Source organism: Oreochromis niloticus, linkage group LG2, assembly GCF_001858045.2.
Source record: "Oreochromis niloticus isolate F11D_XX linkage group LG2, O_niloticus_UMD_NMBU, whole genome shotgun sequence".
Taxonomy (NCBI): Eukaryota; Metazoa; Chordata; class Actinopteri; order Cichliformes; family Cichlidae; genus Oreochromis; species Oreochromis niloticus.
In genome coordinates this window covers 33,022,530-33,037,455 of record NC_031966.2, presented here as the reverse complement: position 1 = coordinate 33,037,455, position 14,926 = coordinate 33,022,530, and the positions used below count along the sequence as shown (strand labels likewise).

Here is a 14,926-nt window from a genome sequence, read left to right as displayed (position 1 = left end):
CATTCTTTGGAGTTCAGGAGTAAAAATTCATGACTAATTTCCTTCTCGGTCACCTTCTCCTGCTGATCGCGCAGGCGTGGACTGGCTGAATGGGTCAAGAGGAAATACCACAGTTTTAAAGGCCATGTTCACAGTTAGGTATGTGCAGCTGGACAAGAGACTGGGAATCGCACAAAGACGGAGAAAGGAAGGGATGGTGAGATAATGAGACGAGAGGTAAAAAGAATGAGGAGAAAGGAGGAGTAATGCATTGATGATGTGGAGCTGTGTTATCTGGACGCATTCTTTATACATTTCTCATGTCCTTTTATGGCCCTTTGGCTCGCATTGAGCGTCTTCGTGTAACAGAGATGGGTTAGACAATAACAAAAGTCATGTAAAAGCTCTTTAACATCTGGGAAGAGAGCAGTGGGAGAATGGAAGATGTTTATCCTGTGAGGACGTTGCCTTTTTTCCGTGCTGTTCCCCATTAATCTTTTATTAAATAATGCAGACAAAGGCATGTGACGAGATGGCAGATCAAACAGCCAGACTGGACCCTGTGCAGTGTTGGATGGGGCATCAGACCCGGGAAGACCTACTGCTTTATCTATCCCGTAAAGATATTAAAGTCTGAGCAGCACAAACTCACCAGGCCTTCAGGCACCTTATAAATTTGCTCAGTTGTAAGATAAATGAGAATTGTAGAACCTGTAGACAGTAAGGTTATTGTAAGCAAGACTAGACTGACAACATGACTTCATGTGGTCCCTGCCAAAAGACAAGATACAGCAGGTTTCCTGGGCTTTTCTAACCTTTTTTAGCGGTTCCCCCTCTTTGCAGTCTTCATACTAAGCTGAGCTATCGTGTGTTGGCTCTTGATTCATGTTTACTGTACAGATATGCAAAATTCACTCAGTTTAATGAGCAGAGTGACTGGGCCTTTGCTTTAGCACTTCTGTTAAGTTATTTAGATTAATTACTGTTGTAAGCAGTGGACTTGACTTCAGTTTTGCTCCACAAGACTTTTGCATTAGGCTAAACATCATAATTTGCTTTTCATTCTCTATTTTGTTTCCTTTGCATTGTCTTCTACAAGTCATTGTCCTCAGTGAAAACATTGGCATTGTTGAAACTGGTTCTGCTCGGTTGGTGTCGAGTATATAGAGCTCAATGACAAAGCATTGTGAATACAGAGTTCTGTGTAAAGCGACGTATTTTCTCCACAATGCTGGAACCCTCTCCAGCTGTTTCCAATAAAAGAACATTGTTTACTACAGTCTCTATAATTTGACCTCATCATTACTTTTCATTTAAAGCAAAATGCTATGATTCTTCTTGCATGTGCACAGAATAGAAAAATAAAGGAAAAGGCAGATTTAGCCACAGTCATTAGCCTGATTTAAACCTCAGATATTATAATTCTCCACAGTGAGTGTGTGCATGTCTGTCTAAACCACGTCAACACGATCACAGGTCGTTATAACTCCGTGCTGATGACAGCCATGACCATTGTCATGACCATTTATCTCTTTAAAAGCTGCAAGGAAATGTATTCAAACCTGGGCTCAAGAATGAACTGATTAGATTTTGGTGGTCAAAGGTTAAGATCACCATGACCTCAAGAAAACCACATTTTTGGATGTAGGTTTAGGATAAAATAAGCATAACATGATTAAGTGAAAACATCAAAAAGGTCAAAGGTCAAGTCAGGACAGCCAGGGATGTAATATGCATCTTGTTGGTTAGCGTATAACCACAAGGCAGTAATTCTAGTTTTAAAAAAGCGGTAAATGTACACCACCACAGATTGCATGCTTTATTTTGTGCAAACACAGTGAAGTTCCCATGCTGCTTCTATCTGTGTGTACAACATGGCAGTCTGCAACTTATCTGCGCAGAGCGCTTCATCCACTCGGCCAAGTTTATCATTTCAGCTGCCGAGAAAAGAAAAAAACCCTTCTCCTTCCTCGCCGTTCTGCCTTGATTCATTCCTGCATCTGTCTCTTTTTTTCTTCTCTGTGGAAATTGAAGGCTTTCGGCTCGTCACAGACCCACTAACATCTTATTCCCTCAGCCGGCTTCCTCCGCTCAAGCCTTTCATCTTCTCCTAAGGCTCGCTTTGTGTCTCATACAGTATAGGGAATGTCCTTTTTTAGATTTGCTGGCTAAGCACCTAAAAATAGCTCTTTTTTTTTTTTCTTCTTTTTTTAAGCTTTTCGTGATGGATTCCACGCTGTGTTGGGTCGGTGGTGATCCTGCTGAAGTGAGAAGCATGAATATTGTGCAAAGAATCGATCACAGATATTGAAACAAAAATCACTGCAGTCATTTTGAGTCGTCTCTTTATCAATTTGAAATGTTATTTAAGAGTTGGTCCATATTGCCTTCCTTAAAAAATAAATAAAAAAAATTCAGAGATGCTGAATTCAGGAGGAAATACCAGCCCTGTGCTGATGGTCTGTGAATGAACGCGTCTACTTCAGGGGCTGGAATGTAAGGCAGAAAACACATTTTCATTCATACACTGTTAACTCATTCAGCTCTAACAGCTGCCGCGTGACTCTGGTTTAGCTCTGCTTTTGCTACGTACAGCCACACGGCTAAGGGGGTTGTTCTGTTTGAGGCTAATGGAAGTCCTTGCTTTGAGTCTGTGGAGACGGACCATTACAAGAGTCCCTCAAACAGACACAGTTGCAATGATAGAAGCCTGGTTTCAGTAGTGTTTAGCTTTGAAATGCTTCGAAACGCTACACTTTGCTAAGCTTCTAGGCTCCGTCCCTTTACTCTGCAGAGCCTAGTTGCTGTTTGTAATGTAATCAGACTGATATTAGCCAGTTTAACTGCTGATTCACAACAACTGGGACCAGAGCAGAGTGGATTTGTTTTATGTAAGACCTACAGCAACTTACAGATTAGATTAGTCCTTTCAGATAAACGAGAGGCTGTAAAACGGACAAACAACTTCGGAATCATGAGTCAGAAGCTTATTTTCTGAGTCGGTACCATTGAATGTCATTGTTGACAGTAGCCAATTAGTCAGCGCCATAAGCCCGTAGTGTAATGAGTCTTGTAACACTGGATCCATTGAGAGATTAAGGCTGGGCGATATTGGATTTGCTTTACGTCAGAAGGACAGAAGCCACATGGACAACACCCGGCTGGAGTCATCGGAGCTTACTGTTGAACTCTGCGGACACCGCTCTCCACAGTTATCTATATTTAGTTACTTCTGTATAGCTTACAGTGACACTATGGTCTCAGCACAGCTCCTAGATGAAGGTTTTTGCTGTGTAATCTGGGCTCTGTTCAATCCTGTTGCGATGGCTGAATTTGGTCAGTGTACAGTATGGCTTTAAAGTGTTCTTGTGTGTGTTTTTAGAAACAATCTAATGACAGACAAATGTGGACATGTTTACTGTGTGTGTGCTCACTCTATGTGGGTGCTAATAAGGTTATTTCAGTTGTCTAATAAAGGCAAACCCCTGCTGGTCTGAATACCTCTTCGTGCTAATCCATTGTTATGTAATAAGGTTTACTTACACACACACACACACACACACACACACACACACACACACACACACACACACACACACACACAGTCCTTGTCAACCATCCATAGAGTCATGCACTTCCAAATAAAGCTAATTTATATATTTGAGAGTGTTTGCACTGCATGAAAGTCAGGCTGCTGAAGTATGAAACAAGAATAAGTTAATAAACAGCTGCCAGAAGATTCTCATGAAGCAGTGCAACCTTGGGGAAAAAGCCTGTAACATCTAACTAATCTGAAAGGAAACAAAGCCTCAAATATGGTAAACCAAAAGTAGCAGTTAAGGCCTTATGATGGCTCCTGTGGCATTGCTGGGTAAATATTGCTGTGAAATATACGTTTTCTGATCTGAGATTACACTCTGCTTAGACTCATAACAGTCTTTATGCCCTCTTTAGTATAACAGCTACACAGTTACCACCTCCAGCACGGCCCACTTCTTCCAAATAAGCACCTGCCTAACAGTCCAGCATTACCCCGTCGCTACAGCCTGTTTATCTTTGCTCTAAATGTCCCTGCTATGAGCCCGCTTGTTCCTCTCTGCAAGCACAAGAGTTTTGATGCTCTCCTGGCATCTGAGAAAGACCCAGCGGAGCACTCACATTTTGTTGTTATGCCAAAATCTTTAGCGTTAGCATGCCATGTGGCTAACATGGCCATTAGCTTCCAGAGCTAACTGTTCTAATCTAGTCAGAAACTCTGGAAACGTTAACACAGACGTTGACAGCAATAAACAGGGACAGAGCAGGGATTGTTGTGTTCATTTGTTTTGGCTGATGGTGCTCATGAAAAATAAATGGTCAAAGTTTAAAAAAATGGTGACCGTGTTTGCTGTCAAAACTTTAGCAGGAGTTTTTTTTGTGTTTTTTGTTTGTTTGTTTGTTTGTTTGTTTGTTTGTTTTTATATTTATTTTTTCAACTTAAATATGGTAGCAAACCTCCAGTCACTATCCTTTTCCCTTCCTTATTTTCCAGTAGGATATCCATGGCAACACAAGGAAAGCCACAGCACTCTTTGTTAAAAGGAGAGTGGGCAGAAGCGGCTCTTTTCATTTACAGTGTACAGAGAAACAGCCTGTTTTGGAGAAGGGATCTTGATGGACATGTGAAGCCTGCATTATTGTGTTTTTGTAAGTGTATGGTGTGTATTAAGAAGTACTGGGTTATATTCTGAATCCACTGGTTGAAGCCCCAGAGATGATCTTAGCTGCACCATTGCCACCTCGGCTCTGTGTGCCACAGACTTGGCTTCAAAGTGTAATGCCATATGTCAGTTACAATCATGTGGTTTTACTACAAACCCAAAGTTGACACCAACAACTCTTTGACATAGACTGTGAAAAAAGTCCTTCATCTTAAACTCAAACTAAGGTTACATAAATAACACAGGCAAAGCTCCGTGCAGAGACAGTAGCCATGGAAAAAGTCGTTGTTTGTCCTGAATATGGTTGGATAATAAGTTTTTGCATTAAGGTCGTGATCTCCTAGATTATCTGTTTAAAATGGCGATTTTAGGCCTTTTGTTTATTTACTTAAATGTCTCTGTGAGGGAAAACTTTGTCCAGGCTCTTCTTACCATCTTTGGTTGCAAGTCTCAGTGTTGCTTTCCACTGCGAAGCCTCTGTGTTTACTGTAAGTCTGTTTTCCCTTTTGTCTCTCTCTTCGTCCCAATATTCTTGTGTTTATCTAACCGACTCATCTTTCCTTTCATGCTGCTCTTTCCCACAGCCCCTCTCTCTGACCCCGTCCCCTCTCGCTTTTTGTGTTCGTCTCATCTGCACTTTTCATTGAGTTTGCAAATCCATCCTTCTGTCTCGCCTGCCTTCATCGGCTATCCGTAATGAAGCGGAGGATGTCGCCATGGGGATCCGGCTTTGGAAATGGGCACAGGTCAGTCACTGTGACTCCTGACATCTGATCTTCATCCTAACACGTCTGCTACACTGTAAAAGAGTTTTGGGTTTGTTTTTTCTTTATTTTGTTGAATCAGTTCTTTGGAGGTGCAGGATTTAAGCTCTGTTGCTCATTCTTTAAAATAAAAGTTGAGCTTTAACATGACAGGATTTATTATTTTGGGGAGATACTTTTTTGTTACTCTCCTACCAGGAATTCAAAGATCCTATATAAATTTCTGTTTTAAGTACACAGACTGTATAAAAAAGATGGCTGTAGCCACCATGACGTCATTCACTGGTTAAGAATGTCCTGTCATGAAGCCCTGAGCTGAGTGTTCTTGGCTACACTCAGCTCAGGAGGTACATATTGGGATACAATATGTGCGTTCAGGAGCTTTAGATATTCATGATAGTAATATCTTTTGCAGAAAACAATGCTAGCTTTTTCTATGCTAACCACATAGTGGATTCAGCTCTATTAAATCCTTAATACCCAAAGATGAGAGCAGCAGTTTGCACCCCATGATTGTAATTCTTAAACATCAATACTTTGGCCCTCACCTGTAAATGTAAGTATGAGTGTCTATGCTCATTTCTGCCTATGTAGCTGCTTTCTAGATAGGCTTGAGTCTGTGTAAGTGTGTATGCAGTTAACTCATGGTTGTACTGTGATCACCTGATAACGACATTGGCATATACCAGTTTGTAACCATGACATTTAAATAAAATACTTACAAGTATAAAAATAATGTATATAGCAAAACAATACAACCACCATGTGTTTAATACAAATCAGTGGGGTTCAGTCGTTTGTGGCTTTGACATCAGAGAAGGTGTTAGACTCCAGAGTCTGTATAAGATGATGATGGTGATGATTCACACGACTTTAACAAACCAATAATAGCTTATGATTATATAATAGTAATACTGGTGAAAGGCCCTCAGTACGTCAACAGACCCTCTGGAATGTTCTCTGTTTCTTTAACACACAGCTCACTGTAAACACAGTTGACAAGAAGTTCTCCAGCTGCTTCCTTAATAGAGAGCGAGAGAGTCCTCTCACACTATCAACACGATTGGAAAGAAATGAGTGGCGATTTCTCCACCTTAAAAAAAAATTGGCACAAATGATTCTATCACAGTGTTAACCTGTTAGCTCTTACCTGGAGCAGTCACGACACACCCTTCATAAGCAGATGGACATTGGTCAGTTGTTGTCATGGACACGGGCTGCTGATAAAGAGAACTTGATGCCTATTGTGATTGTATTTATAGTACTTTAAGGACTTCTCTTCTTTGTTGGCTTGCTGTTAAGTAAACTGTGTTCATGGTTTGACTTTTCCCATGATCCTCGCTTACATAACATGAGGTTTAAGATTAACTGCAGTATTATTTCTGGATATAGATTCTAAGTAGACCTTTCTAGTACTAGTTTTGACATCCTTTTGACTTCAGAACTGCCTTAATTCTTTGTGTATAGATTAAACAAGGCACTGGAAGCATGTCTCAGAGATTTGGATCCATACTGACAAAAGATCATCACATAGTTTCTGCAGATTTGTAAGCTACTATGACGAGAATCTCCCGTTCCACCACATCCCAAAGGTGCTCTGTTGGGTTGAGATCCTGTGATTCTGGGGGCCATTTCAGTACAGTGAACTCAATTGTCATGTTCAAGAAACCAGTCTGAGATGATTTGAGCTTTATGACATAACCCGCTATCCTCCATCAGAAGGTGCATACACTGTGGTGATTAAATGATTACAATGATGATTGTTATTTTACTTTGGTTAGACGACATCCACTTTCTACTTTACTTCGGTATGTCGATATGTTCACAGTGAATACGTCCATGTTAATGTAATTTATTCTGTATTGAGTGAGATCAGGGGGTTAGCTGTCAGACAGCCAGGGGATCTCCAGAATCTTTGGAGTTTATCTCTGGAAACCACAAACATCCTTATGAAATTTCACGCTGATACATCATCGAGTTTCTGTTTTCGGTCCGGTGATGCATTGACAAACTGACCTCCGCAGATCCTGCAGACCCGAAATAAGTGGTGGCACCGCTACAATTAGACATGTTTGCTGAAAACCATATCAGCAATGAGTCCACTTCCTGCCAAACGGCTCAGGAAATCCTCAACACACAGCACAGTGCATGGCTAATTAGATTTGACACTAGAGTAAAACTTTTATACACGATCATCTAACTGGTTCAGCATGCTGGAGCTGCACTCACGTGGCCTCAGATGTCCTGTGGGCTCAAGAGAGCTCTGTGCAGTGCAAAGAGTGATTTAAAATAATAATAATAATAATGATAAAATGATGACTTGCAAATGAACCAACTGTACTGTAGAGTGATGGTTGACTCGCAGCCCGAATGTGAAGCCCTCAGTCCTGCTGCACACACAGAGCCTTAACAAGGCACCAGCTCATAATGTGATTTCATACCTGTTTGAGCTTGTGTTCGGCGGTTGCCGGGCACCTGCTGTTGACGTGATGAACACTTGAGTTAACGGCGCAGCAGTACACGGGAAACATAGCAGGCGTGCCTCCACTAGGACTGTTTGGATTGTGGAGACAGATCAGGCGGAGATTAAAGTTTAAATAGCAAAGAGAAGCACTTTTCACACGTTTCCACCTGTTTAATGAATGAGCAACTACATCACTGTTAATGCATCCAGGAGTTGCATAATGAGCTTTGGGGGGATTTTATAAGGTGGTGACTTGTTACGGATGTAATCCGCCACATCCAGTCACCTGTCCATTCGGTCTGACCACACCGAGCCACTTTTACCAGCAGTCGTGACACTTCCAAGTAGGACTTTAACCACTTTTTAATCTGATCACATTGCAACTAGGTAGCTGCCATATGAGTCAAATAAGAAGGCAGAAGCAGGTTTAGATAAATGCAGACATTTATTTTTTCTACTGATTTATAGCAGCCAGCCTTATTCTGGTCTTTTTCACGAAACTTATGAAAGACTTTATAATCATCAAACTCATCATCTGTCTCCCTCCCAGCAGTGACAGTGCTGCCATGGCATCAGGAACTCCAGACGTGACGACCAATCAGGAGCCTGCTGAGGTCCAGGAAGAGTGCTCAGGTAACAGTTTGATTAAATGTTATCTATTAATGCTTGATTGGGAATCAGGCATATTCAGTATTAATGTATGCAGAGTGGCTGTCTTCACTGTAATCACATGAAAAGGTCGTGTCTGTAATTTGCATGGTGTCGACCTTTTTTCTTTTCAGCTTCAACTTGGAGTTTGCAAGGTCATCCACACACAGGCAGAGTGTGAAAATGGCCTTTCAACTGTTTCTATTCGGCAGATGGTTCATACTTTCTATAGCTTGCACAGTTAATGAGTTACTGTCCATCCTGTAATCATTTAAGCTGTGGCTAACGAGGCTTCCTTGCTTTAATTTCACAGTGCAGACCAGTGAAAACCAGATAATCCAGGAACTTTGGCAATTTTCTATATGAAAGTCTTCTGCATAAAAAGATTGTATTAATACAAACACTGTACTTTTTGCTTACTTTGCTAAATTTTATTTTGAAAGTTTGCAACAGCTGAAACAAAATACATGTTTTTTCCAAATCAGTAGAATCTTATCAGTGCATATTTTGTAAATCTCTGAGGTCTCATTCAGTGGGAACACACGCAGAAACTGCTGGTGCTTTCAGCTCTGATGACAATAATAAATGTTGTTTCAGAGATGGTTGGATGCTGGTACTCGCCAGCGATATCAGCAATGAGATTTTCTACTCACTCCCAGCAAAGATCCAATCAGCTCGAACGATCACACACAAATATCTCCTTACAGGTTGTGGCAGGAAATGGAGGAAAACACAAGGCTGTCGCACACAAGCGTGCACACAATGTTTACAGATGAACAACAAACAGAGTGGGAACCAGGACGGTTTGCTTTAGATGTGTGTCGATGTGGAAAGGTTAAGTTGTGAGTTTTTGTGAACAGGGTGAGTTAAGCAGACGTGATGAAACTGGTCTATCGTGCCCAGGCTTGAGGTCCAAGATAATGTGAGTGAATAACAGGCAGTAGTTTGTTTTCAGGAAGCTCTCGGTTTTGAATCTTGGGCTAATGCTGTTGCAATAATCCTGCTGAATTTTCAAGTTTGCTCACTCACTTTTCACAAGAAATGAACAGTTTCTAATTTTTCTGGTAGTTTTGTTTTGATGGAGCGAGATCCCAGCCCTGATATTGTTTCCCTTTCAAAGGTCACCATCCTCTCACAGTACAAGTTCAGCTGAGTTGCCCCTAATTTTGAGCTCAGGACTGTGTATAGGTCCTGTTAGTGATAACAGAATGCATATGGAGAAAGTATAATATCTCAGCTCTACACTGACCTTCCACTGAATCAGCTGCCTTTTTCTAGGCAGACCTTTTGGCTTTAATAGAGTATTGTGCCTAAAATAGCACAATAAATGGTACTGTTGGGTGGTGCTTCCCCCTGATAGTTCATCTTGGCCATGCAGAAAGGCCTCTGAAGCTTCATCAAAAAGCAGGTTGGAACCTCCTCAAGTAAAGACAGCAGTCGCTTTGTGGACTGCAGTTATCCAACAATAACTTGTTCTGTGTGCAGTTTAATGGCATCTCATTAAGATGCTAAATTTGGTTTTCATTATAAATGTGACTTTTATTTTAGTGACGTCTTTGGGTTTCTGTGTTACACAAAAAGTCCCAAAAGAAAATGCACCACATGTGCTTAACATGATCTTGAGTGAGTGACCCAGAGATTTCAAGCATCTTGGCCTCAGCACCAGGTTTAGATTCCAAACATTTTTCAGTTGGGATTTAGCTCCAACCAGAAAGTGTATTTTTAGAAAAGAAGGAATGCTCAAGGATTCCCCACAGGGAGGAGGACGAAAATGACACAGCTCGTGGAACAAAAATGCATCTTAATTTGAAATCTCTTCTGAAGAATGTCTGTGGATGGCTCAGGGGTAGGAGTCCTCAAAATAGTTTGACTACAGTTGTTTTGTTTGCTCCCGACTTCTTCTGTGTCATTGTTGTTTCTCTGTCTTGCAGCTCAGCTTCTGTGTCCTTTTAAGGGTCTCCCTCCTATGGGCATCAGGATTTGAAAGGCCGCAAAATGAAAATTTAAAAAGTAGAGAAGAGACATTAAAAAAAACTGTTCAAACATTGACATTACATAGTTTGTCAGCCAGAGGGCACTCTTCTCTGTTTGGGACGCTACAAACACAGCAGCCAGCTGATCTGAGCAGAGTCGGGTTGAACATGGACGAGTAAAGAAACTTCACATAATAAATGTTAGAAATCTGTTTTATGTTTCGTGTGTGTGAAAGAAAAAATGACATTGGCTAATATACTGGAATATCTAAATCTCCAAAGATTGTTACTGCCTTTAAAAATCCTGTTTCTGTCGAGCTGTAATAACAATAACAATAAAAGATGTTGCACTCTGTGATGACTTTTGTCTAATTACAAGTGTTTCTATTTGATGGCTACTTCAGTTTACTCATAATATACAACAATAATGCATGCTTCCCCCCCCCCTTACAAAACCTACATTACCCACAATGCTCCTCAACCACTGACAGAGTTTGGAAAGCCTGGCTACATTCAGATTTTGTTTTTTCCCATCATCCTCAGCTGTATACAGGTCTGCAGTTCTACCATTGCAATCAATGCACTGCACACTGGTTTATGAACGTCTGTCTTACACCACGTTGTCATTCTGGCTTCTTTTTGTAACCAGAAGCTCTGCCCCCTGCTGGCCATTAGAAACAATGTGCACTCTATAATGCCTTTGTTTTTCAAAACCACAGACTGTTCATCTTTTATATACAGTCTATGGTTTGACCCAGTAAATGTTAGCTAAGCTAATGGACATAGTAAACATTGTAAGTGCTATACACGAGAATGTTACCATTGTTACTATGCAGATGAATAAAGAAGACCAAACTCTGCATTACTCTTTATACTGACCATGTGGTTTGAAGACCAGTGCGTAGTGTATAAATGCTGAGCCAGCCCACATCCCTGTTGCATGTGAGATGGAGCGAGGACCATTTCAGGTTCTTGATGACAGCTGTTTAAGAAGTTATAAAAGAGCTGTTGAGTTTTTCCACTGTGGTGCTAATAGACACGGACCCACTGTGGGGTTAGGTTTACAAGCTTGAGTTTGTGTGTGTTTATGCATATGTGTATTTTCAGTTTTCATGTGGGCCTCTGCAAACACACGCACACATCGTTCGCTCTGTGTGGTTCCCTCTGTGCTACCTACCTGTCTCTTTACAGCCAGCGCAGGGCTAATTGCTCTATAACTCGAGTTCACACTGGGACAGTGTGTAAAGATGCCGTGTGTGTAATGTTCTCATCAGCATGTAACTGCGCACCATCATGCAATGATTCATTATTCTGTCTTCTCAGGAAAGAAAAAGTCCAAGTTCCAAACATTTAAAAGGTTCTTCGCCAGGAAGAAGAGAAAGGATCCATCAGCTGCAGGAGCGGACGCGAGCCTCAAAGCCAGCCAGTCGAGTGACAATGTCAGCAAAGCATCAGAGAGCAACACACTCACTCGAGCAGAGAAGGATAAAGGCTCTGGGTAAGATCGCACACGTGGGCTGAATGAAATGCTTTTATTTACAATCTGACAAAATTACACAGAGCTCAACTAAGACCTGTCACACATCTACTTATTTATCATATGCTCATTTTGTCATATCTTCATATTTAAGCTACAGTTGATTGTAAATACTCATAAATATACATTGAATAGTGTGTATCATATATCTTCCAACAAGTCGATAAACTTGGATTAATCTGTTCCGGATTCATGAACTTAATAAATTGTCCATAAATGATCGGTGGGTTTTTTTTCAGGTTTAGATGTACGTAAAATAGTCTTACGTGTCCTCAGACTGCTTCATATTTGTGTGTGGATGTGAGTCCTTACACACAAATCATTGTACACATTTCTAAGTCTTACTTTATGCTTGTGGATCATATCAGAATCATTTGCAACCCTTTTGAAGCAAATTTCTCTCCATAAACTGGGAGGAGTAGGAAAACAAAATTGTTTTATTTATACAGCATCAAATCACAACAACAGTCACCTCAGGGGGCTTTATATTGTAAGGTAGACCCTACAGTAATACATACAGAGAAAAACCCAACAATCATATGACCCCCTATGAGCAAGCACTTTGGCGACAGTGGGAAGGAAAAACTCCCTTTTAACAGGAAGAAACCTCCGACAGAACCAGGCTCAGGGAGGGGCGGGGCCATCTGCTGCGACCGGTTGGGGTGAGAGAAAGAAGACAGGATAAAGACAAAATTCAGTTGATTGCAATCTTTAGTCTGATGACATCCAATGGTGAGGTTTTACACACTTTACCTTTAAGCATAGACCAACATTTCAAATAATTAGGTCAACCTGAGTGTAAGTAAACCCTGTGAGCCGAAAGGGGTCAGAGTTCAGAATGCTCCAAACACTCAGTTTCAGACAGTTTTTTTCTACTCCTGGCTGTGTGTGATGTCAGAGAGGAGAGATATTTAGAAACTGGTCAGCACACATCTCTGGCTGTGATTAGACCACCGACCTGTGGATCAAACCTTCTGTTTGTGAGGGACAGACAAAAGTCGATTTGAAGGAAGTGGAATGGAACTAAAACTACATAAACTGTGTGTTTTTAAGCAAAACCATTTCCCCCCCCCATTTCCCTTTCAAATGTAAAGCATCTAAAATGCTAGCTCTTATTATGGGGTTTAATTGAGCCCAGCAAAATGTGAATCCAGAATATTATATCATTACTTTACTGCCATGTTCATCAAGAAACCGCAACGTTCTGTAGCCAAATGTTATATTTCTGCTCACTTTGTTGGAGCTCATCCATCCATTCAGGTAAATAACTTCTCTCATGAGCTCATTTAAAAAAGGAAGGTTGTGTTTTAACATCCATCTCCTGTTCTGTCAAACTCACCTCAGCGAAGCCTCAGCACTTCCTGTTTTTGTAACAATTAGAAGAATGTGTGTTTTCCTGTGGAAAAGTCCTGAATTTCTTTGTTTTTTTAAGTGGTGCCACTTCCTGCTTTGTCTCTGTCTGTCACAGGAAATATCTAGTTACATTTTACTGATTTCTCTGATCATCATCCTAATTACTGGGAGACAACAAACCATCACTTAAAAAACTACAAATGTCTTTTCAGTTGATATATATTTTTATACGACAGAAGCGAGGCGAGCACATTCCAAACACTCTGCATGGGTAGTTTATGGTATTTATTTTATGTTGTGATCCACCATCTGGTTCTTTTTTCTTCTACCTGTCTTGTTATAGAAGCTGCGAAACATCACTCTGTGCTGTGTTTATTTCTTCGTCTTCCTGTTTCCCAAAGGTCAAAGATCAGTCTGGGAGGCAAGGCTTTGTCACATGACTCCGTGTTTGTTTCTGACTCATCGGAGGCGAACGAGGCTCTGGGGGCATCGCAGGACAGCATTCATGGGAAAGTGAAATCACTTCAGGTATGCACACACAAACACAGTTACTGCATCAAAGATAAACCACGTTAAAGTTAAATTCCTCTCAGGTCTAGTACACCATAGAGACCCTGACCCCTTGACCCATGACTATAGGGGTTATTAAGGAATGATAAACAAATAAAGATTCACAGTCTGACACATTTAAGTGTGTTTGGGAGTGAGCACTTCAATGCCCCAGGGCAGTGTGACCAAAGTGCTGCCAGCAGATCTGCTATATATTAAGCCTGTGGGATTACGAGTAATAAGTGGCATTAAAAAAGCTTTGACTTTTTACACAAAAGTTTTGATCCATGTGTAATGTGATAAACGCAGTGGTTTGGACAGGCAGAACTGATGCGTTTCACAAATAGAGATTAAAGTTCTGTCAAAGCAAAATGAAAGGACTGCGTGATGAGAAGAACTGCAGACAGACAGAACGAGTATCTGTCACAACAGTGGGCTAAAAGGGGAAGACATGAGACCCAGACGGACGCGCTGACCTCCAGAGGAGTGAGACTCAAACAACTCCTTTGAGCGATTTTTGCTAAAAAGAAACTCTTTCTCCTGTAAGCTAAAATAAAACAGAGGAAGTGTTTGATTTGGGCTTCTTTGTAGATCAGAAAGTGTGTAACGGACACGGGCAGAGTGCCTGATAATCAAATCTGAGAGTTTTCAGGCAAAGCCACAGATATGTTGGCGAGATGCAAGTTGCTAATAGATTGATTTGCATAAAGTGAATTTACTGTGGAAAAACAATCTGATGTAGATTTCCTGACCTTAATCCTGGCTGTGAGCTGTGCTGCCTGTTTGATAAGCAGAATGAGGTCATTCCAGAGCCAAAAATAAACACATTATGTAAGGATCGATACACTACAAGGCCATTAACATGATGCACAGGAGACTGACTTTCATATAGTAACTCACTAAACAGTGTTGCCACTGTGAGGGGTCCAGAAAGCTTCAGATAGAAAAAAGTCCATTTG

The 14,926-nt window shown here is 41.0% G+C and overlaps 1 protein-coding gene across 12 annotated transcripts in view; it reads left to right on the top strand.

The window, feature by feature from the left end:
* The window catches only part of zgc:66433 (uncharacterized protein KIAA1211-like), a 46,712-nt gene that overhangs the window by 19,535 nt on the left and 12,251 nt on the right, over positions 1–14,926 (top strand). For 4 of the 12 annotated variants that reach the window (XM_025898353.1, XM_025898366.1, XM_005456348.4 and 1 more), the window contains exons 2-4: positions 8,458–8,540; positions 11,852–12,026; positions 13,820–13,946. In XM_025898353.1, the coding sequence (XP_025754138.1) occupies positions 8,458–8,540; positions 11,852–12,026; positions 13,820–13,946 (385 nt within the window). Of the gene's footprint in view, positions 1–2,667; positions 2,673–5,263; positions 5,426–8,457; positions 8,541–11,851; positions 12,027–13,819; positions 13,947–14,926 lie in introns of all 12 variants that reach the window. The other 8 variants (XM_025898355.1, XM_013275439.3, XM_005456352.2 and 5 more) reach the window with 5 other exon arrangements.